Genomic DNA, 24,936 nt, shown 5'->3' on the forward strand with positions numbered 1-24,936 from the left:
AACACTTCAGTGCAAGATGGGTAATTCTAAAATAATCTGAATGAAAATCTAACCATTTCAGTTGTGAAGCACAACAATATTATGCTGATCAATAGCGCTACCATTTCCGTGGGGCCCATTTGTGGCTTTACTCAGCGTGTACATGATGAAAAGTGACCACTTGTTAAGAATAGTAATTTGATCCCCTCTTGGTGAGCGAGAAACACTCTGATAATGAGCAACGTCACTAAAATGCGGGCTGACAATGTCATGTAAATAGAATATACACTATATCAAGTAAACATTTCCTATCATAGAAGGTTGTAGATTGCTGACTACAGACGGTAATTAAAATTTGTCAGAGCAATTGGATTATGACTTTGTTTGAATTGTGTTTACATCGCTGATTTAAAAAAAATGTTTTTGCCTGGGTTTCATTATATGCACTCCTGCTAAAATACAGTTCAGTTGTGTTTAACTTTTTTTTTTTTTGGCACTAAAAGCATTCAGCAAAAAATTTAGCTCGGGATAAAATTGACTCAAAAGCTAAAAGGCACATATTTCCTCCAAATGACAAAAGGATTTGTCAGTCACACACTCCAAATAAACAGCCTCTCCGCTTAGCTGCTAAAGTGCATTGTAAGTTATGTCAGTAACAGTGACAGCTCGGCTCAATAGCGAAACAATCGGTCACAGGAAGTCGGATCAATCATTTGTTGGCTGACTGCAGACGCTGTTGCATGCATTTAATGAAACAAACGAAGTGCTTGTTTTGGGGGGGGTTGTTTGTTTGTTTTGGGGAGCGTGTCATATAAATTAAAAACATTTAGCTCAGAGAATTTTTGTTTGGTTGGGAAATCATGCAATTCAATTCAATTCAATAATGACACAACATAATACAAAACACTACTGAAAACTCCTTGCAGGTGAAAATCAAGCTATTGTTGGAAAAAAAAAAATTTCCACATTTTTTTTAACCTTTTCTTACTTCGAAGAGTCGTTACAAAATCGCAACAATCTCTCTTTCTACTTCGGTGCAGAAGTACTTTTTTGCCACCTCTGGTGTTTAGCACCACCTCGCTGCCAAAACTAAACAATTCGAATTGATTTGAATTCATGTGCACTAGTCTCGTTATTGACCTGAAATAGCAAGAGAGAAAAAAATAATAATCGGAAGACAATCATGACGAATGTGAGCATGACTGGGTGTCTCAACATGCACACCCGTGACTCTTCTTGATCTCGTGCGCTCCCCCATTGGCCTGAGATGATGTCATGCACAGCATAGACAAAAGAGCCCACCTCCCTGCGCACACACGCGCGCACACACACACGTGCCCACACGCACGCGCCGCTCACTTTGACACACACTCACTCGGCCAAGGAAGGGCGCTCCACATGCCGCTATTTTTTTTTCTGCTCATGCAAACTAAATCGATTTTTTTTAAATTATTATTTTAAAGTCTCTTCTTAATTTTGAAGCCCCATGTCCACGCGAGCACGCGGGCAGCCTCGGCGCCACACACATCTGGATCAGACCAGATCCAACGGTTCCAGAATGAAGACGAGTGGTGAGGCTGCGTCGAAATGACGACTGCACTCCAGGACTACCTCTCATGATGTAAGTCGTTCCCTTTTTGTCGAACCGTCAACGTCCGGTTCGGTGGGCTGCGTGCGCAAAAGTATCTGTCCGCTAAGTGACATGCGTGTGTGTGTGTGGGGGGGGGGGGGGGGGGGGGGTCCTATTCACCGCACATCTACATCGCGCTTTGTGTGTTGTCCACGCATTTCTATTGAACGTTGCACGCGTGCTACCTTTTTGAAATTGCGTGAATATGCGTTGCCTGGAGAATGTCAGCAATCGTGTGAGCGCGTTTCTTAATTCATCACCATTTTTTGTTGACATGAATTGAATGTTTTTGAGCCGCACCGCAGCTTTATTCTATCAACGGTTGGGGAAAAAAAGGCTCCAACACGACGGGCGTGCAATTAATTCTGGAAAATCGGGTAGTGGGACACCTAGCGGATGTGTGAAAAGCAGCTAAATATGTTCAATTTACTGTATTGTATTCCCATGAATAACAGATAAATAATTTCAAACAATTACCTCTTATGTTTGTGGTCATGCTAATGAGACACAACAAGGAGCTTACTGGGAGAAAAACTAAAAGGGAGATGGATCCAATTATTTTGATGATATTAAGCCTCTTAGATAGACACTTGCTTCTCGGAGCGCTTTTCATTACACGACTGCCAGGCCAGTCATTCAGCATCCACTGCAAAGGTGACCAATTGTAAAACAGTGGACCCAAGGGGTTACCGTGTCTCCTCCTTGGTTCCGAGTTTCCGGGTTCAAATACCATCTCTATTCTTCCTGTGAGCATGGCGCGTTTTTCCCTATGCTTCCATGGGATTCCTCTGGGTACCCTGGCTTCTCCCCACATTCCACAAACATGACTTTTTGGTTCTCTGAAGACTATGGTTATGCATATGACTGGTTGGTTTTCTGTCTATGTCTGCCCAGGGTAGATTGATGCTAACTGGCAAGGTTACAAATGTCGGGCACGAAGGCTGTCAGCATGTTAACTGAAGACGACATTGTCCATCAGATGATGAAAATTCTTTATTAACGTGGGATGAACATCTCGTTTGTGAGGTGGTCTCACAAGTGAAAGTGTGAAGACAGTACTTTGTGCATCAAATTATTATTATTTTTTAAATCGACTGCTCAGTGCAGTTCCACGACAAACTGCAACCATCATCATAAATATATTCAATTAGTCATCACATTCATGCAATATTTGACAGTTGCATACCCTGCAGCTGCTGAGTGTTGATTGGGACGTGTCATTCTACTTACAAGGTCCATGTTTGGAAAGTCGGAGTTTCCATGACCACACAAACTTTTTTTGTGCCTTAATAATTTAAATTCGCATTGAGGAACTGCACATTGTGTTTCCCCGCGTAGTCTGGTTCGATGAACTGAAGCCTTTGTATGTGACGAATATGCAAAGAATACAGATATCTGGAATGGGGCAAATACCTCTTAAAAGCACCTGTAGACCCAATCATGACACTCATTCCTCAACTTTCCCAGTTTTTTGGGGAACGCCTCATATGCATCAAATTTAAAATGAATTTATAATCGGGGGGAAAAAAACTAAAACTTTCCTCAGTTTGAATATTAGTCAATTGAATACAGGTTGACAAAAAGTACAGTATTCGCAAATCACTGTGTTCTATTTTGCATACAATGTCCCAATTTTCTGGGGTTTGTATGCAAAGTGTGCCATGCAATAGATCTGAGGACTGGAAGCACTTTTTGAAAGCATCAATATTATTGGCATTTGGCGATGTGACTTAAACTGTCAAGTCGTTACAATAACTCCCAATAACTTGCCATGACAGCGGGGCTTCAGAAACCCATTCCTAGAGGAGATTAGTCTTTAAAGCAGACTGTGGGCTTCTTTTTCTTTATCTGACAGAGGACTCAAAATTCCGACGTTTCTTTTCTAAGGAGCTTTTCCTCTCTTGCTATTCTTAGTCGTCTATATCAGGCCACACTTTTTCCTTCTTCTTATGAACATGGCCACGGATTAGACAAATCAGAACTCTTCGTGGGAAAAAAATGTCACCCTTTTCTGGTTCAGATGAGACGTACTGACCAGCTGTGGTTAGTCTATAAATTAGCGGTGAATGTTTTTTACGCACACCAACTCATATGGTCTTCCACTTACCATCGCCTATGTATAATGTCAAGTTGTAATACTTTTTTTTCCTATGGAGTGCATCTCAAAAAGGGGTTGCAAAGAATAATCGAGTTCTGACTTAAATGTATTGGACATCCAATTGATGTTTCAGCATTCTGAGGTCACAGGTTGATTGCAGACCAATTATTTTAAAAGCCAAATGGTTCTACTACTATGGCTGGTAATTATTCAAAATACAGTGGTAGCTATACTTGCGAAAATAATTGGTTCTGGAAGAAATTTCGTAACTAGAACATTTTGTAAGTAGAGACGCATTTTCCATGTAAATGCCCTAATCCGTTCCAAGCCCCCCCAAATTCAGACAGAAATGTTTTTTAAAGCATAAAAATGCATCAAAATCTGTAACAAATACATGTTACAATTAGATTATTGCACAATACATGAGTTGTGCATAATGCAAAAAACAAAGAATAGAGTAAAGAATAAAAATAATGGTCATTGAACTTTTAACTGCGTCCTCGATTTATGCCCTCTTTTGTCTCTCTCAGAAGTGTTTTTTGCCTGGCGTTTTGTAAAGAACTGATCGAAGGACTTTTGCTTTTGTCGGCTTTTAACAATCCTTTGAAAACGCCCAAGGGAAACATCAGCATAGTGAGCGATCGCCCGACTGGTGAACACTTTTTCTGGGTGATTCGCATTTACGTAAAATTATCGGAACGCCTTATGGCCCGAGAGGCGAATGATGAGGACGCTGCATAGACACATATCTATCTACTTCGACCCATACGGTAGAGGTCCCTCTTAGCCAATGGGATGCCAGGATGATCCTCTGTAATAGTCAATGGCAGAGCGGTTATAAGTATGCTGCGTTCAGGAAACACAGACCTGCGAGGAGCAGCCCATACTGTATTTTTACCATTCGTAACTTGAAATTTCTTTCGTAACTCAAGGCAATATTTTCCTGTTGAGGTGTTTCGTCACTTGAAAATTTCGTATGAAGAGACGTTTGTAAAGTAGAGGTACCACTGTATATTAATCAGTCATATTCATCCATTCCATCAGTGCTTTATACAATGACCCACAACTGACTTTGAGTGGGCGGCGGGGCACACGTTAGACTTGTCTTTCGCCAATGGCAGGGCACATTTGAATAACTATTCAAAATTTGTGTCCGTGATGACTGTACGGATGAGGCGAGAACAAGATTTGGTCATTTTGTTTTGTCACGTCCATCACATTCTTTGCCGAGTGTGGCCGAGTGAGTGATGTAATTATTCTGACTTCCTCTCGGTCGGCTGGGATGGGGGGCATGAGTGCTGATGAGGCAGCCAAACACGGGCTGATTATCATAACACGTTCAGAAAGTGGCCCGTAGCATTGGTGTCAGTCATTTCGCTTTAGTTCATATTGCTGTAATAGCACAATCTGAAGTCGAAAGATAATAAGTAAACGTCTTGTAAATGCGGCCTACTCCGGTATGAGAAAATATCGACTTTCCTTGCATTATTATCGTGGGCTTTGGATGGCAAGTCAGCGGCATGATTAATTGCGGCCATAATTAAAAGTGACTCATAGTGCATTGGCCACACCTTCTTAGGCTGCAGACAAGACTGGTTCTCATTTAGCTGCTCGGCCTGCTCGGTGCATTTCTGATAAGCTCTCCGACATCCTCAACATATCAACATTTGCAATTTTGTATCATCGCCGCTGCACTTGTACTTTATGCGGATTATGTGCATCCATTGCGCCCGGCTCACGAGATAAATGTGCAGCGCAGATTGCGTTTCAACATTCTGTTTCCGCTTTCAACTTAAATGACTAAAAAGATGTACATTGTGAGTGGTTGGGACGTGCTGGGAACCCAAGAGTTAAAAGGCATTTAGGATGCAACGTCTGATCCAAATCCACTTTGTCCAGTCGCCGAACAGGGGCCAGGCTTTTATTACCATTTATATTACGTTTTTACCGATTTTCTTTGAGCTGCCTTTGGCCTTCAGCACACAATCCCGCTGCCGTTGCAAGCGACACTTCTGCTCTTCGAATGTTTGGGTCAAGACCCGACACGGTGCTGAAACACCGGTGTAAAGGCGAAGCTTTGTCACAGTGCGTGGAAGTATAATTTTTGCTTTGTAAACTGAACGGTGCAAAGCTTTCTTCCAGGTGTTTGATTTATTTTGCAGGAGAGAAGATTTTGCAACAAACCCCATCAAAGTATCAAAGTGCTCATTAACCACAACCGGGAAGTGTTGCTATGGTCGCTCATCGAATATTCAAATTCTTCCATGTGGTTGTGGTTTTTTTTCAAAGGCTAATTACTGTGCAAGTTCACACAGATTACAAACGGTGCCGTCATTGCATACACGGGGATGCAGCGACCTTTTTTTTTTTTTTTTTTTGTCCTTTGGTCATTGTCAGGACACGTTCGTCAGTCCAGTTTGCTTTGAGGCATACGCATGCTCACACAATAAGCACAGGCAACATTGATTAATGTCATTCCAAACAACTCAGGAAGCCTCCACTGTGGGGGGAAATAAATAAATAACTAATTTCATATCATTAAAAAAAAAAAACATTATTCTATATGGTGTAATTTCTTCCATTATTGATTGAACACATCCTTGGTTTTTGCTATTTGCAGCCACATAGTGAGTCCTCCGTTTCATGCTGGGCGCATTCAGGTACTCGTAATGTCTTTTAGCCGCAGGCCGAAAAAACACAAACATTGTCTTTCATCTTTTAAAGCCTGGTAAGCAATGGTTCCCAAAATAAAACAGCTTCTCCTCCCCAAACGCTGCACCGTCTCTGAAAGCGCACTTGACATGACAAGAAATCGGCACTGTGATCGATGACTCCAAATGCGCAGAGATAATCACTGTAGTTCTGCTCTTGCTTCTGTTGTTGGCAAAGCAATAAAATATATGAAATAAATAAAGAAACACATTTCAGACTCTAGTGAGGAACTCAGGCACCATTAAAGCGGAACGAGATTATTACTTAGGGCGGCAAGATAGCTGGCAAGGAACCACTATCAGCGGCGACGGTGAAAGGTGCCTCAAATGTCAAGTTTTTCTGCTTTTGTATATTGCAATACTTGTTTATGACAACCACAACATTAGGAACACTTAGAACAACTGAAATTCATTCCGGAGCTGTCCCATCAATCTTTACTGTAAATATGGTGTTTTGTTTTGGGGGGTTTGGGGGGGGGGGGTGAAGAGCAGTGTTGCGTTTGCCTCAAAAATACCTTTTAGAGTTATGACGCAATATGGAAATGCCACTGAGGAGGACACATTTTTGTTTGAACGTACTTGTAAGATAAATGCAACAAAACATTTTTTTCCTATAATGCCACAGGGGTATTGACTTGTACATTCGCGAGTAAATGAGGGGGGAGCTTTATTTTTGCTATTTGACAGTTTATTATCCATGCATCAAACTTAAACTTATTTTAGATCAATCGTGTGGGCTCGTATGTATGACATTCAAATGAATTCTATTCTAAATATTTAACATGTGGTTAAAGAAATCACATTATTTGGATGAAACATGCAGATTTGAAAGAATGTTGAGAGTTGATTTGTTAAACTGTCTGGTCATGGAACAGAGAAACTCTTCTGGCCAATCTAGTTATCCACTCACATGTTGAAATTAGCTCCTTCCAACTTTAATTGCATCACCGTGTCACATGAGTGACGACATAAAGAGCATGCTTGGATTGCCTTTTTTTCCTTCTTCCTTTTTTGGTGTGTTCCTTGTCTCGGGGACTATGACTGTCTGCTAAATATACAGCGATGAGGGAGTGAAAAGGCCACTAGCTGGCCTTCAGTGGCAGTGTGTGAGAGAGTGGCGATCAGAGAGATAGTGGCTTCCACCATGACAAATCTGGGTCAATGTAACCCCCACCCCCCCTTCTACCACAGGCTAAGCTGAAAAAGGAAAAAAAAAACACACACAAAAGATGAGGACACCATCGGCAGACTGTGTGCATGGACGTGATCACGAGGACGCCAAAGATCAGGTTGCCTTCTCTTTGGGTCGGTTGAGATTTGTTTATCTTCCCCCATTGTGTGTGTTTTTTTTTACAGTGTGATACAATCTGTCTCCCCGTTTATTCTCCACTATCCACATTTCCCCCAGGTCTTACACTCCATGAGAGGATCATTTCAAATATGGCTCAAGGGGGAACAATTGAAAATTAACCTGATGTACACACATGCTGTTAAAATATTGTAATTGACAGAATGTTGAAATTGACTGTATTGGTCAATTTGATTTAAAAAAAAAAATACCGAAAAAAAAACGGAGTAATGTTGTTTGCATTTATGTGTCAAGTAAAAATGTAAAGGACATCCAAAGACGATAGTACAGAGGAGACTCTGATCATCTCATCATCAATGTCGTGCAGTATTCATACGCCGGCATTGAATATTCAAATTGTCACCGGTCGATGAAAACTAAACATGCAGTTGTAAAAACTAACATTTTGTTTCTATGATACGCATTGTTCATCCTATTGCCGAAAAAGGAAATCACAGCCCATCTTCATGAGTTTGTTGTCATCACTTTTGTTGTCAGAAACAAAGTGCCAACAATCTTGAATACCGCATTGGCCCGAATATAAGACGGTGTTTTTTTGCATTGAAATAAGACTGAAAAAGTGGGAGTCGTCTTATATTCGGGGTCTAGACATTATACCCATTTACAACGCTAGATGGCGCCAGATATCATTGAAGCGAATCTTAAACTTGACTCCCCAGGCCAAAGTGAACCCGTCACAAAGAATAAAAATAAAAATAGCGGTCGCACGAAGAAGAAAAATTTAAAAAAGCGGTAAGAAAGAAAAGAGAAGAAAATAATAGAAGAGATAACAGAAAATGGAGAAACGTAGCGACAATCTGGAGAAAAGTGGGTCGAAGATCGGCCAGGTTAACCGGCAGCTGAGAAGTTATGATGTAATTTACATTTCAAAAACCAGAAGCCATTCATTTACGAATGTGATTGCACTTTAGTTTACATATTTAAATGTTCAGACATTAAGATTTAAATGAGGCAAAATAACATGCATTTTCTCTCAAATATATTGTTATAATCATTTGTTTCAGATGTATTGTAATTATTTTCTGTATAAAAATTAATTTGGTGTTCAAAAAGTCTATTTCCAAACTTGAGTCTTGAAAAAGAGGGGGTCGTCTTATAATCAGGGCCGTCTTATATTCAGGCCAATATGGTAAGTAGTGCAATGTTTTGATATGACAAAAAAAAAAAAGTGTGATGTTGCAAAGCTTACTTTTCTTTCATTAAAAATCCAGGGTGACATTATTATGACCCGGCTGCTCAATGTGCTGTAGGTGTGTTTGTATGTTTACAAGTCCACTTATAAACACCATACAAAATATATTTTAGATTTTTTTTTCTTCTGTAAGTTGGCAAAATACCAATTTTCGTGTAGTGTATAGATTTTCCATAGATTTGTTTACCATCTATCAAATTACCATTCCTTTATCAGTCAAAAAATATTGTAATTTTATCGTATCATGAGTATCCAGAGGCTTTGTTCTTCCCACCCCTGCTCTGCGCCATGTTTGAGCATTTGACCACAAAGATAATGTTTTCAACACAAGCATTAAAAAAAAAAAAAAGCTGTCACATCACTCTGTCAATCTCACCATCTCATCATAAAAACTTGATGCAGAGAGTCATGCTGGTCTCTATTTGGCTTCACAGTTTGCTCATCAGAAAAGCTATTTCTGAACAATTTGACAAGGAATTTAAAACCTGCAGCTACCCGTATCAATCAAAACATTGTTTTATATCAGGCCCAGTAACCCTCTCTAATTAAAAAAAAAAAGCTGCCCTTTCGAGGAGTGTACAGAAGCTTGCTGTACACTTTGCACCCAACTGAAGTGCGTGGAAACTGATCCCGCTTTCCAATGTGGTCAAAAGTAGATAAAAGTATTTCATCGACAGATGAATGACTCCCGCAGTCATTTCATATCACAGATAATCCCCATTCATCAGCATGTATGTTCATCGGGATGGGTTTTCTATTGTGTGTTGTAGCAACAAGTCATTAAATGTTAATGACGATGATTGCGGTGATTAAATGGCTCAAATAAACAGGAAGTGGCCTTTTAATGAGCTGTAATCTATTCGTGCCGTGTCGTGTTGGGGGGGAAAGTTGAATTGTTTTGTGTATGTGGTGACCCGTTTTATTTTTGTTTCATACTAAGACCAAGACAAATGTACATTTCTGATTGAGCCAATCAGTTGGCAGCATTTTGTCAAAAATAAACAATATCTATTTATGTGTGGCACACCTTCTCCACAGCTCCAAACAGTCCATTTTGTTTAGGAGAAGGCATTTATCACATGGCCGCTCCAGCCCAAGAGAGCTGCACTCCTGCTTGTTTTACAAGATTCCCTCTTCCAACACACTTGATTCAAACGATCGCCGTCCTTACCGGGCTTTTCAGAGCCCGCTGATGAGCTGTTCATTTGAATCGTGTGTGGTGGAAGAGGGAATCTTCTAAAACAGATTTGGCCCACCACCTCATTTTATGTGGCCCGCGAAAGCAAATCAAGCATGTCAAGTTCCATGATGCTTGCTAAAGTCTGAACCAACATTTCAAATTGTCATATGTCATCCACAATAATAGTCATTATTATTGACTTCAGATTTTAGAACTAGTTATTCATTAATTTATTGTGGGCTGTGTATGTAATATGTGGAGGGGATTCAACATTTATATGATTTCCCAAAATTCATAACGGCCCTCCAAGGGAAACCGTAATTACAATGTGGCCCCGAGACAAAAATGAGTTTGACCCCCCCCCGTTCGAAAAAAAGCAGGAAAACGGCTCACTCGAAGCACAGTTGCCTACCCCGCCCCCTCCCCGGTCCCGGCATTCTCCTTTACATCAGCAAATGTGTCTTACGAAGACTTGATGAGTCCTCTGAGGGATGAAGGTTGTTGCAAGTTCATCACAATGTTTGTAAACAAGCTTTTAGGAAGCCAATTGCCATCCTGGTTAACATACTCTTGCAACCTTTTCTGATTTAATGTTTCATTATGAAGGCACCCTCTGTTGCTGGGTTGCCAACTTTTTTGATATGTCGATGAATATTCCGTTTTCTGGCAAGTGGCTCGGGTATAAGAGAGTCAAAAAAACAGATATGCACATTTAAATGGATATGGCAAAGGGGAGTAGTCGTTCCTTGCTGCAACATTATCCATTAAGGTCAAACCAGTGGGTGTAATTTTCATCTCGCATTTGTGATGCCAATGATGAAAGAATTCTGTGTGACAAGTTCATATTCAATATGAGATGTGACATTGTTCCCGTTTGATCCTTTGGTATGTTTTCATTTGCCTCGGATACCAGAGGTGACTCATAAGAACGTAAAAACATGTCCAATGTTGTGTTGTCTGTGGTGCTTGTGGGGTTTGACTTTACATTTCATAAATAATTGACTAGCTGTGCCAACAATGAAACAGCAACGGGTATTTTGAAATATTAAACGCCAAAGGCAAACAATCCTAATTTTGGACTAAAACAAATGGGATTTAAAGTCTGACCCACATTTTCTTTTGTATTTTTATCAATGTACAATAAGGTTGTGACTAATCTTTGGCCTCTTCTCTCTTCCTTTTTACTGGACAGCTTCCCATGAACCCAGATGCCTCCTCTTCCTCTCGACGAGCGTATAGTGGTCATCCAGCGGCCTAAAAACATTGCCTTGTGCGAGGCTTCCCCGCAAGCCGTTCCACATCACTCGTCTCAGATATCCGCCTCTTCCAATGGACAAATCACCCGTGCTCCTCGCCCTCACTTTTCCCAGCCTCATTTCTACTCACCCACCTGTAAAGCTCTGACTTTGGAATGCAAACGCAGATCTTCCCGCGGACAGAGAAGCCCGGGCGATCATTCCGTAGCGCCTCCGGGTTACAGGAACATCCCAAGCCACTGCCACAGCAATGGAACCGTAACTCTCAGCCCCCGACTGCCATCCCACACACACACTATTGATATCAGATTGACTCTGGACAAGGGCGGGAGAGCAGAAATCAGCAACTCCCTCGGCCGCAGCGGAAGCGCCAAAGGTACGCAGCGAAAATGTGCCCCATCACATTCAGATCAGACTGGGGGAAGAACTGGCGGCGCTGAGCGGGCAGGTGGAGGCGAACACAAATTACAGCGAAGTCGACACGGTCAGCTGCCGTCAGCCGGCGGAGTTCTGCAATTTGTCCCTGCGCAGGCACAGCCGTACAACCTCAGGGATGTAAAAGAGAACGAAACCACAACTCTTCTTCTGAAAAGACCTGACCCTCAATTCACTTTACTGAATCACAAGAGCTCCAAGCTGGGCACCGTGCATCACAGTCTTCCCTACCACCACAATTCCGTCCCTGTTCCCCATGCATCCGTCCTAAACTCCAACCATCCCTCTTCTTCCCCCGCCCAAATCCCCGTCTCCTTCCAACAATTTAGCCAACCTCGCCCATCCCGCCACAGGGACCACCATCCTCATATTCTTCATGGTCTTCCCCTGTCCCCGTGCACTTCCCACACAGGAGGTTTTCCCAGTCCTGACCACACCTGCACTATCGACTGCACCCAACCCTTCGGATGCGGTTGCTGGAGGTTGGTACGCTGCAGAGGGTCTAAAGGACATGCCTCAAGTTGCCAAGGAGGTGGAGGTAGCTCTTCCACCTCATTTTCTTGCGTTCATAACGTTGGTGCAGTCAAAAAAGGAGGCAAAGAAATGGGCCTGAGAAATTTGGGAGGGTGTCTCTCCACCGCCTCCACCTCTAACACTTCCTCAACCAACAGCACTGTGTCTGAACACCGAACAAGCCTGTTCAAACCGATCCGCTGTGCCTCCTGCTCCAGTGAGGCTGGAAACTTTGAGAGCCCCGCTATTCTTCGGAAGAAAATGGTTGGGGGATGCCTGCCTTGTACCCCAATATCCTCTTCTGCCCCTCTTCGGGCAATACAAAGCTGCGTCACGGGCTGTAATCCCAAAGCCTCACACACAGGTAGCTCCACCTGCAGCTATTGTAGCAGCGACCCCATCGTGGTAACATTCAATCCTCGCAGAGGTAAACCCCTCGGAAGAAGCATTGGAGCACCTCATTCGGCTTCTATGTTCCAAGCTGACGATGATGACTACAGCGTACGAACTATTTGGCCTGAAGAACTGGCGAGAAAGATGACCCATTCTACAGCCCAACAGAATCACTGTGCCGGAATAGGAATCGGAGTTGGAAAGACGACTTCGAGGCAGATCCAAAATGAAAGCAAAAGAACTGGGCTCGTGCGCCTCGACTGTGAAAACCTGCAGGAGTACGCACACGCTCAGCTCACAGACCATGCTGGCCGGCGGCGACTGCAACAAGACAAGATGGCCGCCCTGGATTTTTTGGGCTGCAGGTCCGGACCGGGATATGACGAACAACGGAGCTCACTCAGGAGGCTTCTTAATAAAGCAGATGATGCAGGAATGGCGGGCACTCTTGAACGCAATCGAGAGACACCATATCCTTGTTCGCCCTCACCCCGCTCCCCTTCTCCACCGTCGCCGGTTTCGTTTTCGCCTCCTCCGTCCGCTCCCAGCACACTCATCAAACCCAAACCCTGGCAGAGAGACGGGGGACATTCTCTACCATCGGCTCAGTCCCTTCATTTGGCTCTGAACTCGCTCAACAGAGACCAAAATGAGGAGAAGAGCAGAAGTAAGATTCTTACCCTCATTCTGTGTTCAGGGTCATCATAAAAAAAACTTTACCTGTTGATCAAATTCCAGCTAGTAAGCACTGATGAAAATATGCTTTTATGTATCCAAACTTGAGCAGGACAATTCTCTCAAGATGTGGTCTTGTCCTTCCACAGTGCACCTTTCTCTGCCACTCTCCTCTTCGCTACCTGCCTCACTGTCTGAGGAGTCTGCGATGACGCCTGATGCGGAGAACGCTGTGGTCAGTGCCATCCTGCCATTCTTGTATCTTGGAAATGAGAGGGATGCTCAAGATCTGGATCTGCTGTTGCACCTCAACATCGGCTATGTGGTCAATGTGACCACACACCTCCCCCTCTACCACCTCAAATCAGGACTGCACTACAAAAGGCTGCCAGCCACAGACAACAGCAAACAAAACCTTCGACAATACTTCGAGGAGGTTTTTGAGTTTATCGGTGAGATGGTTCTACTAATTTCATTTGACTGTTTCGCCTGTTCAGTAATAAGTCAAAATAGCGTGTCAGACTCGAGCTGTATGCTCCTTTTTCAAGTATTTGGCATAGAACGCAAAGCAAAAACAATAAAATAAAAAAATCTATTAAAGGACAGCTCTTAACTTGTGATCTGGAACACTTCTACTCAAATGTGTCAAGTAAAAACTTTGCGACACTTTGGCTTTAGCCACAGGTGCTTCTACACAACCGGCAGGCTAATGACCTCTCAGGGAGCTCGTTTACTTCCCGGCTGAGGAGAAGCACTTACGGAGACCGCAAGGGTCTAGTGGGAGTGCCGTCTCCTCACTGTGCACGTTAATGAGCTGGCTCGTTATATTCTAACCTTTGGTCTCCACCCATAGCTAAATACAAACTGTGGAAGGGTTTTTCCACTTTCTGACCTGGATTTGACACCTCTGCTTGGACTATAAGTTAAAGTACCACTGCATTAAAAACTGGTCTCAGTCTACATGTGCTTACAACAACCACAATAACAAAGCATAATGTTTGATGTTGGGATCTCATCTGCAAGGAGGGCTTTGGCTTTTGGGGGGATACAGAACAGGAGTGCTCCAGGTCCCCTTTTACATTGCACCATTTTTGAAGATGAAAAGAGAAACAAAGAAGGGGGAGGCCGGGAATAACAACTCCAGACTGAGCTCCTGCAAGGGGAGCACGGTATAGATTTGGAGTAAATGAGGAGTGGGGAGGGGGAGCATTATCGCCATTCTGCTGAGGGCAGGCTTCATAGCCAACAAGGCGCCACCACATCCCATTCTGCAGGTGCACCATAATAGAGCAATAGAGATGGGTTGGGTGGAAGCCAATGAAGATGTTGATAGATCTGGTTGCGTATTGCATTTGTGAGAACATGTGAGTGTGCATGCGTGAGTCTGTGTCCCCTGACAGATTGTCCTTATCACTGTATAATTGCCTTGTTTTTTTCCCCATCATCCACAGAGGAAGCATATCAGAGTGGACAGGGTGTGTTGGTGCACTGCCAGGCGGGCGTGTCCCGTTCCGCAACCATCGTCATCGCCTACCTAATGAAACACACCCTCATGACAATGACGGATGCCTACAAATACGTGCGCAGCCGCCGTCCTGTGGTGTCGCCAAATCTAAACTTCATGGGGCAGCTTTTGGAGTTTGAGAGAGACCTCAACTCCGGGTTGACTCCTCGCATCCTGATGCCTAAACTTGATGGCGTCGAGACCCAAGTGTGAAAGGGGCTGGCGCACACTAAATTTGGCTTGGAGGAGCAGGTTAATAGGAAAATGGGGGTATGTTTGGCAATTAATGCACTTTTATACTGTGAAACATGAGACAAACTGATAAATGACCTCATGTAAGTAGCTATTTAACTTGATCATCATCCAGTATGCTGTTTAGAGATAATGTGCCAATATAGATGGAACATTGTATTGAAATATCTCTGTTTTTCCCCTTCAGGCCTATTTCTTCCTGTCATTTACATGAACAACCATACAAACACTGTTAAGGCTACATTTACATTATGTCCCAGGTGGCCATGGCAGCCCTGTTTCAGGCCACCATTGACAAAAATTGTATCGTAGGTTTGGTGATGGGATGTGCTAACCTTTGATTGCCACGACAATTGCGGGCAAATGAGAAACCGTGTGGGATGGATTAATGAATTACCGGTAGTTGTTGACGGAAAATGAATATTATTAAACATTTATTGAGCGGAAGTACACATGCCGCTTTGTGTGCTGATGCTGATTCTGGAGCTAGGCTAGGTAGGGGAGCTCCAACGCTGCATGTTCTTCAGGTTTTAGCCATAAAAAACCTTGACACAACGTTAACAAATGGGAGGGTCCCCATCCGAACAGGATAGACCGGGAGGGATTGTATTGGAGTCCATGCGTCTTTGAGCCTCCAGGACTCAGTAGTGCTCTCCCCATATGGCTTGTCATGGATAGATAGACTGTCAGAAAGGTTATCAAGACTTGAATCCAGAGGGGAAAAATTGGCTGAATTCCCATCATGCACTACATTTTGGGCAATCGATGCTGCCCTGGTCACCGGGGAACAGAAAGTAAACGTAGCCTAACAGAAGCCATACTTGCATGCAAAATTGCATTGTCACTCTAATACAATACGTTCCAACATGTAGCAACACTATTACAATGCACTTTAACACATCGGTTGATCAAGTTGTCATTTCTAAAATGCCACATGGACCTAATACAGATGTGAGTAGCATTAATCTGGGAGCTACAGTATATTGTAGAAGAGACAAACATCTCATTAAAAATGGCTCAAAGTGTACATGATGTGCACTGATATTGAAGTATGAGGCAGCCAAAGGGCAGGTAAAACCACCAAAATAACATCATCCTCAATTGCACGGTTCAACAAACAAAGGTTGAAAGATTTTTGTTCTTTTGGGAAGTGACTTTATACACAGGATGGTTGATGATCCGAGTGATGCCATTTGTAAACGCATTCAGATATTAGGTACGTCTGCCCAAAATTATATGAGCTAATACAAAGTTTTATCATGAATTCTGTACTAAGATAAAATGAATTAAGTCATGTTCAGTATTGTTCAGTGTAGAAGACACTGTCACAGTTGTAAAGAATGTTTTTGTCGTTGTAGTTTGCAGTCAAACTGATTACTGTTGGGTGTACGTTGTTTTTTTAGCCACTGGTACATACAGTACATGGGCTGAATATACTTTTTTTTTTTTAAAGGACCTTGGTATAATTGTAATATAGTATCAAATTATCAAACATTATTGGAAAATCAATTGTGAAGCTGTATCCTAAATTGATATTGGATACATGATGCGATCTGCGCTGGTGTAATGGTGTGGTCAGTTACACCAAAGGTCTGGTACTACTACTATTGTAATTTTTTTTTTTTTTTACTTGCTTGGTGACAATTTCAACTCCAATGTGCTCCCTAAATTGAATTTCATAGCAAAGGAGAGTAAAAGAGCCATTTCAAATGTTTACAATGTATTGATCAGGGCGCTTACAAGTCTCCCTTATAGACACCCCGCAAAACAAATGCGCTTTGTATTTAATTCATTAAGTGAAGGAGCCAGAATCATCCGTTTTCCAGTGACGCCCTTTTCCAGCCTTATCCTCACTGTGGCCCTCGTGACGATGCATCACTGTTTTATGAAGGCTTTGTCGACTCTCGTGAGGCCAAAGCTGTTCGGATAACGGACGGATGCTTTGATTAGAGAAGGTATGATTCACTGTGAACACTTCTACTGTGAACGAGACTTTAATCGGGTCCATTCGACATCATCTTATGGGTCTCATGTCAGAAAAAAAAAAAACAAGACCAACGAAAGACATGGCATTTTCAACATTCACAGAAAGCTGACAAATGTAGCCCCCTTTTGTGATATCGAAACATTGGGCTATAAAGTATTTAGTGTTATCTGTATTTAGCGTTGATCGGCAGGAGTTTGCCATATATAGGCCTACCGTAGTTGCTTCCTGGTGCGAGTCCATGTATTTATACTGTAAACTCGTTTTATAGAAAGAATTTGGTACTGGAACAGAATTGATATTTTCGGAGCTGCTCATAAGGCACGCTAATTATTTTGCACATTTCCGATGCTATACACTGTGCTGTATTCTAAAATTGAACCAAGAAAGGTATTTTTGCTGGGATCTATTGTTGTAGTTTCTTACCACAGGCCATTTTCTTTTTAATTCAAATCATGTTGTCAAAATCAATGCATGATATGATTTTTTTTTTTTGATGATCAAACACGTGTTCATTGTGTCCAGTCACATTAGGTACAAAACATTGTGCTTAACTTTTGCTGGGTTTTTTTTTTGTTTCGCAAATTACTTTTATTTATGAGACACAATAAAAAGCGTAGCATGTTTTTTCAGCAGGTATATACTGCACTATTTTAAATCGGACATTGAAAATCCTATTCAAAAGTTCTCAAAAATAAAACAAACCGCCTTCACTGTCTTTCACCAGTGTCAGTATTAGAACAATGACCGTGAAATACTTGTATTTATTTTTTTATTATGTTTATTAATAATGTCAGTTTTATATAGGTTGCATATATTTTCTACGGTCATGTTTCCTCATCATGCTAACTATTGTTTTTTTACACTACCACTCTTCTAGTCACACCTTTTCTTATATTTAGTGTTAGTATTTGAGACACATCAACCAACCAAACAAACAATTCCGTCTTCCCCGAGCTGATAGACCGCATTGGAAAAGGGCCTATTGTCATCACTCCGTGGTTTTTACAGACTTTATATGCTAATGGCGGTAGAAGGAAGATGTTTAATTTCATGCTTTATTAACTTACTGTCGAGATATTCTCTTTGGGCTGCAGACTCGTGTGAGCAAATCCGTTTTGCACTTGTAAAGCCGAAAGATTTGCAAGGTGTCGATGTGTCTCTGGTACCCGTTTTGAGAACATTGTAAACCAGTGCATTGCTTACCTGTTATACTTGTATTTTGTCTATCTTGAATCAATGTGTTACTTTTCTGTACCAGATATCACATTTGGCTGAAACTGAAGGGTTAAAAAAAAAACAACAACTATTACCTGTTTCCTTTCGGAATTGGACAACTCCTTTTCTGACATTATTGATTTGCACCCCCACTGCTACTGAAAATTATGTTACAATCCTTTCCGATTGTCTCGCTTTTCACCCTGTAGTACTAAGTCGTTCTATTTAAGACAATGTTTTCACAAAAATGATTTTACGTGCACTGTGACTGATACGATGCTGCTATATCACCAAGACTTCTTTGTACGTCACATTTATCACAAAAAGCGGTGCAGGTTGGGAAAGGGCACAAGTGTAGCAATTTATGCACATGACTCACTTGTGCTGCCTCAAAGCTGCGTGTTCATTTCAGTGTGACTACTTGCGCAGCTGGACCATCTGTAGCGTCTTCCTTGAAAAGGTATTAGAAGGGAAGAAGAGACTTTTTTTTGGGACATTTCTTAAAGCTCGTAATATGTCTTGAGCGAGATAAATCTTTTGCTGCAAATGTGTTGATGTAGCAGACATTAGGGATTGTGGTTTCTTTCAGCATCAAATTATCATCAAGAAAGGCAAACTAGCCAGCTCATTAACTCGCACGCTGAGGATGCCAGCACTCCCACCAGAGACATGCAGTCCGCACATGAACAAAAAAAAAAAAAAAAAAAAGGACGACATCAATCAAAAATGTAATTGGAGCAGGGGAAGAAAATATAACAACTTTCCCAGATTGGAACCTCCATTGGCTTAAGAAACCTCTAAAGTGGCCCCAAAACAGGAGGTTTGTTGGGGTCTTGATGGACAAAAGATACAGTTTGCACTTTTGAGATCAAAGCATTGGGACACAGCGTCGACAGTAACACAAGTTCGTCCACACCAACTGGGACACAGTCATGCCGGATCGTTTTAAATTTTCGATGCATCCAGGAATTCTAAATGGGTGCCCATGTGCTTTGGAATATCATTTTTAGCATCAATGTTGTATTATTATTATTGCTCCTAAGTAGAGGGCAAGCAAGCGAATCCAAATGGTTCTTTGCTCACTGCAATTGGTTGGCACACTGCCAAATTTGCATCCCGGGATGAACGTGTTGTGCAACATGCCAGCCTGCTCGGTGCACAGTGGCTGTTCTACTGCATTGTATGTTGACCGGCAAGGTTATGACATTTTACATGTGTTTCTTCGCAACTGTAATGACACTGGCACCAATGTTTGTGGCGCGACTGAAGATTTCTATGAGGACTTCCTCTTTTTTTTTTCCCCCCTCGATTCTAAATGAATTAAATAACCCATATAGGATTCTCCTAGATTGCAGCGCAAAAGAGGATGGCTGGATGAGGACATTGCTCATGTTCATTTCTCATGAACACATCGGAACTCTCGCTTGTAATAATAAAATAAGAAGGAAATGCATATGTATTTTTGTATTATTTGTCTGTTTTCCTTGAAGGATGGGATGAAGTTAAGATTAAAAAATAATAATGATATGGACATCCTCAACAATCATGTCCTATGAGCCAACAGTCTAGTATTGAAATGTGCCATCAATACAGACAGCCAATTGTAATTGATGATTTTGATCATCATCATGCCACCCACATCTGCTTGCTTTAGAATTGCATAACACAAAGATGGTACTTACAACTGTGTGATCAAGCCCCTGCAGGCACATCAATATAGGACCTATTCAGTATCTGGTTGGAATTAACTTCTGAACAATCACGGGGTTTTGTTAACATGTAGATTGGGACTTGGGACTTTCTCCTCGTTTTACCTAACCTGGAATGATGATCAGCACTTAGCAATTTTGTAAAATGGGACTGAGTGAGTGGAATGGCACCACCTCTGTTTCTCTCTTCAATCCTGTCACTACAGTCACTCACCCGAACCCCATCCAGTATGTCAGTGTTCTACCAGTCATCATAGAATCAATGGCACAAATGGGCTGAAATGAAAATCTTTCAACAATACGGTTTAATCTTTATTGACTATAACCTCGAGGCAGAGATGTGCACCATCTGCTGCATGGATTCACAATGTCAACAATATGTTGACCTTTTACACAAGTTTGATCTAAAACAGTTATTCGAAGAGGCGTAAACGTACGGCTAGTATTTCAGAGAGAGATAACAAGTCTGTGTTTAGACTTGTTCATTTTATTTTATTGTTAAAAAGTGAAGCTGTTTATTTTTGTCTGAATGAGGCACTTATCCTCATGAGGGTCACAGCAGTGTTGGAGCCTATCCAAGCTGTCTTTAGGCAGTGGGCAGTGTACACCAAAGTTAGGAGTAAATGAATGAATTTTTTAAAAACTATAATATAATCGGGCTAACAAAACCCGGAATTATCTTTAATGGAATTCCGTTTTGTTTCACCGCTAAACACAACATTTGCATTTGTTTTTGTTAAACAAAGCATCAAAGACAAGGAATTTAAAATGTGACCTTTATAAATGTTAGTCATATAGGATCACTGTTACAGTGTTGCATACATTGGTGGCTGCAAACAAAGGTGATAAAAATAAAACGAAAGGCGCTTCTTCAGCAATCGCTTCATATTACCACATCCAATATGGCGGCATCATTGGTGTACGATGCCCACACTGAGCTGTGTACTGTATAATGTCTATGGCTTACGACAGCAAGGGGGGAAAACGGCTACGCTTGTAAATTCTGAGCGACATCTCGTCACGCGAAAAATGGTTTTCGCTGACAGAGACAAAACATGCTCGACATAATCAGAGCCATTCAACCCCCCAAAAAATAATACTTTTGTCTTATTAACTTGTTCATTTGTTGTGTTGACAGTGCTTGAGCTGTTTGCACTATTTCGCGATGTAAAGGAGCCCCTGCCGAACTACTTTGTATATTCATTATAAAATGAATTAAATGGTATTTAGTCTTTCAGTGCATCATCAACCAAATTTTGATTAGTTCACGTGTGTGCCGAAAAGAATTGAAATAAGCCTCACGAGAAGAATTTCCTGAGGTTAAAAAAAAAGAAAGAGTGATATTGTAAACCATTACAGTAGACTGCAGCAGTCCCCATAGCAACAGAGGAGAGGGAGGGCGTTACAGAGAGGGAAGGGGGCAGTGATGATTCAGACCTTTTGAGCTGACATCAATAAGTACATTACATTTTCACACCGAATAACAAACATTTGAACCCCGCATAGACCATTTTGTTGCATGGCAGATACAGCATGTAAGACTGGGAAATTCCCCCATTTTCCAAATTCCCCTCCACGAATATGGTCAGTTCCACCACCGGCCCCTTAAGAAAACCTCATCAATGATGTGCCTCCCCCTCCTCCATCTGGCAGATACCACTCACTGCGGAGAGGATGAGCCTCCGGATTTTACTGTGGCGGGATTGCAGTGCATTGGACTGTTGAGAGCAGGGGAGCATCCAGGCAGTCGTCTGTAAGGGGTGGGGTCCAGCTACATTGACAGCACACACACACACACACACACACACACACACACACACACACAAAGCTGACAGAGGGCCATAGAGACCCACAAAACGGGAGACAAGAGGGTGGGGGGAAAGAGATTGCACCTGAAGAGGAATATCATACGGGTAAGGAGGCAAATAGGTGGATGGAGAGGGGTGAAAAGACAATAGGGGAAAGATCCACAATGGCTGGAACAGATTCACTTCACGTCTGGTATTCTTTATTAACAATCCGGCTGTTGTTACTTGCAGTCACGTTGGTATGTTTTTGAGTCATTGAGGAAGGATTGTGCAGCGGGGCTGTTAATTTCATCCTGGTGGTTATTCTTGCTTGTGGTTAAATTGTGCGGGTCAGGGTGAATGCAATTCAAGCAGTTAGCCTTGTTGATGTAATATATTCGATTTGAAACCGTGGGATTGATTTTAGGCACAAGGTGACGAATGTAACAGCTGCGATATGACACATTGACTGTAATGACTGAGATTTTTGAGCCGAAACAGTGGAGTTATGTGCTGTGTATTGTTTTGTTTGTGTAAGCCCTTCGTTGAGATGTATGGTTGATTTAAAGTTGCTATTATATACAGAGTTTATTTACAAATATGACTAGATCAATGAAAAGGCAACACTTCCTTGTGCATTGCGGCGATAAATCAATGCAATTCAACAGGACAAATGATCATAAAATCGTGGGGGGGTTTTTTGTCTTCCTAAAAGACTGACTGTCTTTTGCTATGTTTGTCTCCAGAATGAAAGGAGACACCCCAGTGAACAGCACCATGAGTGTCGGCCAGGCAAGGAAGCTGGTTGAGCAATTGAAGATCGAGGCTAGTTTCTGCAGGATAAAGGTAAAGCAACACTGAGCTCCTCACAAACCGGACGATATTAATCATAAGTAAGTTTAGCACACCTTGCGTTTACAAATGAGAAGTGCACAGAATCAGAGCGGGGGCTGATATTTTGCGTGTCGTGCATCCAAATAAGGTAACCAAATGATTAGAAATGTCATCAAAATGTAGTGTAGGTCAAAGCGGAATAAATCCTCCGTAACTTGTATATTGAATGTCAAGACGTCATATATGATCTAATATGGCCAGGCAGTATATACTGTATTGCATTAGTACACATGCTTTTTACACCTTCCAAGTTATACTTTACTGAAGTACAGTAAATAAATGAAAATGTAGACAAAGTCTGCCTCTGCCAATGTTGCTCTTGAAATTCATGTTGACACTGACATTGCTGACCTTGAAGGCCATTCTTCATGTTGGAGGGATAGGCAGATTTTTTTTCCTTTTTTGCTTTGATGCGAGCCTAAACTTCAATGTCTTGATACTGTGTAGATTTCAATCAGCAGCCTGGTACACGCGGTATAGAATTTGATTTCCAACTTTGCATTGAACGTACACAAACAACCACGGGGAATGAATTCGTAGCAAGTGTCGTCAAACAACGGGCCCATGAGGATGACTCTGACCCTCTGCAGGTATCCAAGGCGGCCGCTGACCTGATGGCGTACTGCGACGCCCACGCTTGCGACGACCCCCTGATCACACCCGTGCCCACTTCGGAGAACCCTTTCAGGGAGAAGAAATTCTTTTGCGCTCTGCTTTGAGCTCAATCAGGGCTTGTTTCAAAAAAAAGTACAAATGGAGAGTACATGTGTACCACCGACTACGGTACTTGCATATGGTGCCTGTGTACAGTACACAGTCCAGTACAAAAGGAACTACATCATTTAAATGATTATGAGTAAGAGCCATCAGTGAAAGTTGCCAGGTCGAAAGAAAAACAAACCTACCGGTATTTAAGAAATTTAAAAAAAAACTGTCATCCACAAGAAGACATATCATTTATAAAAATGTCAATCTCACTTTGGATCAACAATACCTCAGAGGATACATTCATGTGGAAGCATTATAAATGTTTATCTGGGACGTTAGTCAGATATTAGACTTTTAAGAATGGCTATTGGTTCTTAAAAGCCATTAGTAAGCTGTAATCAGGTCAAAAGAGGATTCGGATCGCGTGTGCGTCAGTTTGTTGCTAACCAATATGTGGTATAGCGCAAAAGGTCAACTGATTTATATAAACACCGGAGTCACCAAAAACATTCAAACATGCATCCAAACACCATCACCACTTCATTAGGTACACCCACACAAACTAATGAGCCATACACTATACCCCTAAATTGCTAACATTATAAACCATTTTCTGCATATGCCTGAATTTGTTAATCAATATTCACGGTCCACGTTTCCCTCCGTTTTTGCTTTTGTCAGTGTTTATTGTTGGGGCTGTAAGTTGTAGCTATTTGTCACAGTCAGTGGATCTTAATGAAGCCCGATTAAATATTTTTGCAGCGCCAATATAGCGCAACCATCTTTTGATACAGCTCCTGTGTTACATCTGATCATTTTCTGTAGGTGTGCCTCATAAAATGGATCATGAGGGTAAATATACATTCAGAATGTTAAAACTAAATACGGTAGAGCAGTTAGAATCTAGGTGCTGTGTCATTCCCATCCTTCAACAGCTTCACCAAGAAAACATCTGATAACTTGTTAGGATTATTTTAAAAAGGCAAGAATGACACATCTGACCCTTCACTGTTATTTTGGCGTCATTATTTTTGGAATCCTTGTGCGAATATTTTCAACATTTTGTATGACAGTGGCAACATTTGACAGGAAAATCATCACCAAAGAACATGAAGCGCTGAAATAAAACCTGTAGTGAAACGGCATTCCCAACGTTTGTGGTTTCATTTGTTAAACAGCTACTGCAGTGGACATGTACAAATGCAATCATTTGCAGAAAAAAATGTTTCACAGCCAAACACAGCAGCATCAGTAACAGACGACGGTTTACATCACATGCACATACTGTACCTTTCAGAGTTCATTTAAATGGATTAAATTACATCTGATATGCAGTTTGAACTATCAATAATAATAATAATAATAATAAGATCAATGCTTTATAGCAAGGGTGTCAATTTTATTTTTGTCTAACTGTGAAGCCATATGATTGCCTTAAATAATCCCATA

At 41.7% G+C, this 24,936-nt stretch overlaps 2 protein-coding genes across 6 annotated transcripts; both read left to right on the forward strand.

Annotated features, from left to right (window-relative positions):
• Window positions 1-1,333: 1,333 nt before the first annotated feature.
• On the forward strand, window positions 1,334-19,842 carry LOC147193622 (uncharacterized). Of its 2 annotated transcripts, XM_086131251.1 has the most exons (4): window positions 1,334-1,600; window positions 11,352-13,423; window positions 13,581-13,883; window positions 14,883-19,842. In XM_086131251.1, exons 2-4 carry the CDS (start codon window positions 11,368-11,370, stop codon window positions 15,146-15,148), a joined length of 2,625 nt encoding a protein of 874 aa, XP_085987377.1. In that variant the 5' UTR covers window positions 1,334-1,600; window positions 11,352-11,367; the 3' UTR covers window positions 15,149-19,842. The 2 variants fall into 2 exon arrangements, with proteins under 2 accessions (XP_085987377.1, XP_085987378.1); XM_086131252.1 differs by lacking the exon at window positions 1,334-1,600 and having other exon boundaries at window positions 10,558-13,423.
• Window positions 19,843-21,574: 1,732 nt separating this feature from the next.
• gng3 (guanine nucleotide binding protein (G protein), gamma 3) lies at window positions 21,575-24,632 on the forward strand. 4 transcript variants are annotated; one of them, XM_086131253.1, is made up of 3 exons: window positions 21,575-21,851; window positions 22,632-22,731; window positions 23,370-24,632. In XM_086131253.1, exons 1-3 carry the CDS (start codon window positions 21,721-21,723, stop codon window positions 23,496-23,498), a joined length of 360 nt encoding a protein of 119 aa, XP_085987379.1. In that variant the 5' UTR covers window positions 21,575-21,720; the 3' UTR covers window positions 23,499-24,632. The 4 variants fall into 4 exon arrangements, with proteins under 4 accessions (XP_085987379.1, XP_085987381.1, XP_085987380.1 ...); XM_086131255.1 differs by having other exon boundaries at window positions 21,713-21,858; XM_086131254.1 differs by having other exon boundaries at window positions 21,741-22,011.
• Window positions 24,633-24,936: the final 304 nt, after the last annotated feature.

Source organism: Hippocampus guttulatus, chromosome 15, assembly GCF_054856545.1.
Source record: "Hippocampus guttulatus isolate MCC_2025c chromosome 15, RoL_Hgut_1.0, whole genome shotgun sequence".
NCBI classification, from domain to species: Eukaryota; Metazoa; Chordata; class Actinopteri; order Syngnathiformes; family Syngnathidae; genus Hippocampus; species Hippocampus guttulatus.

Coding starts and splice junctions, on each gene's coding strand:
- gng3 (XM_086131253.1), top strand. CDS start 21,721: ATGATGTGCCTCCCCCTCCTCCATCTGGCAGATACCACTCACTGCGGA. Junction 21,852..22,631: donor GAGCATCCAGGCAGTCGTCT/GTAAGGGGTGGG, acceptor GTTTGTCTCCAG/AATGAAAGGAGACACCCCAG. Junction 22,732..23,369: donor CTAGTTTCTGCAGGATAAAG/GTAAAGCAACAC, acceptor GACCCTCTGCAG/GTATCCAAGGCGGCCGCTGA.
- LOC147193622 (XM_086131251.1), top strand. CDS start 11,368: ATGCCTCCTCTTCCTCTCGACGAGCGTATAGTGGTCATCCAGCGGCCT. Junction 13,424..13,580: donor AAATGAGGAGAAGAGCAGAA/GTAAGATTCTTA, acceptor GTCCTTCCACAG/TGCACCTTTCTCTGCCACTC. Junction 13,884..14,882: donor GGAGGTTTTTGAGTTTATCG/GTGAGATGGTTC, acceptor CATCATCCACAG/AGGAAGCATATCAGAGTGGA.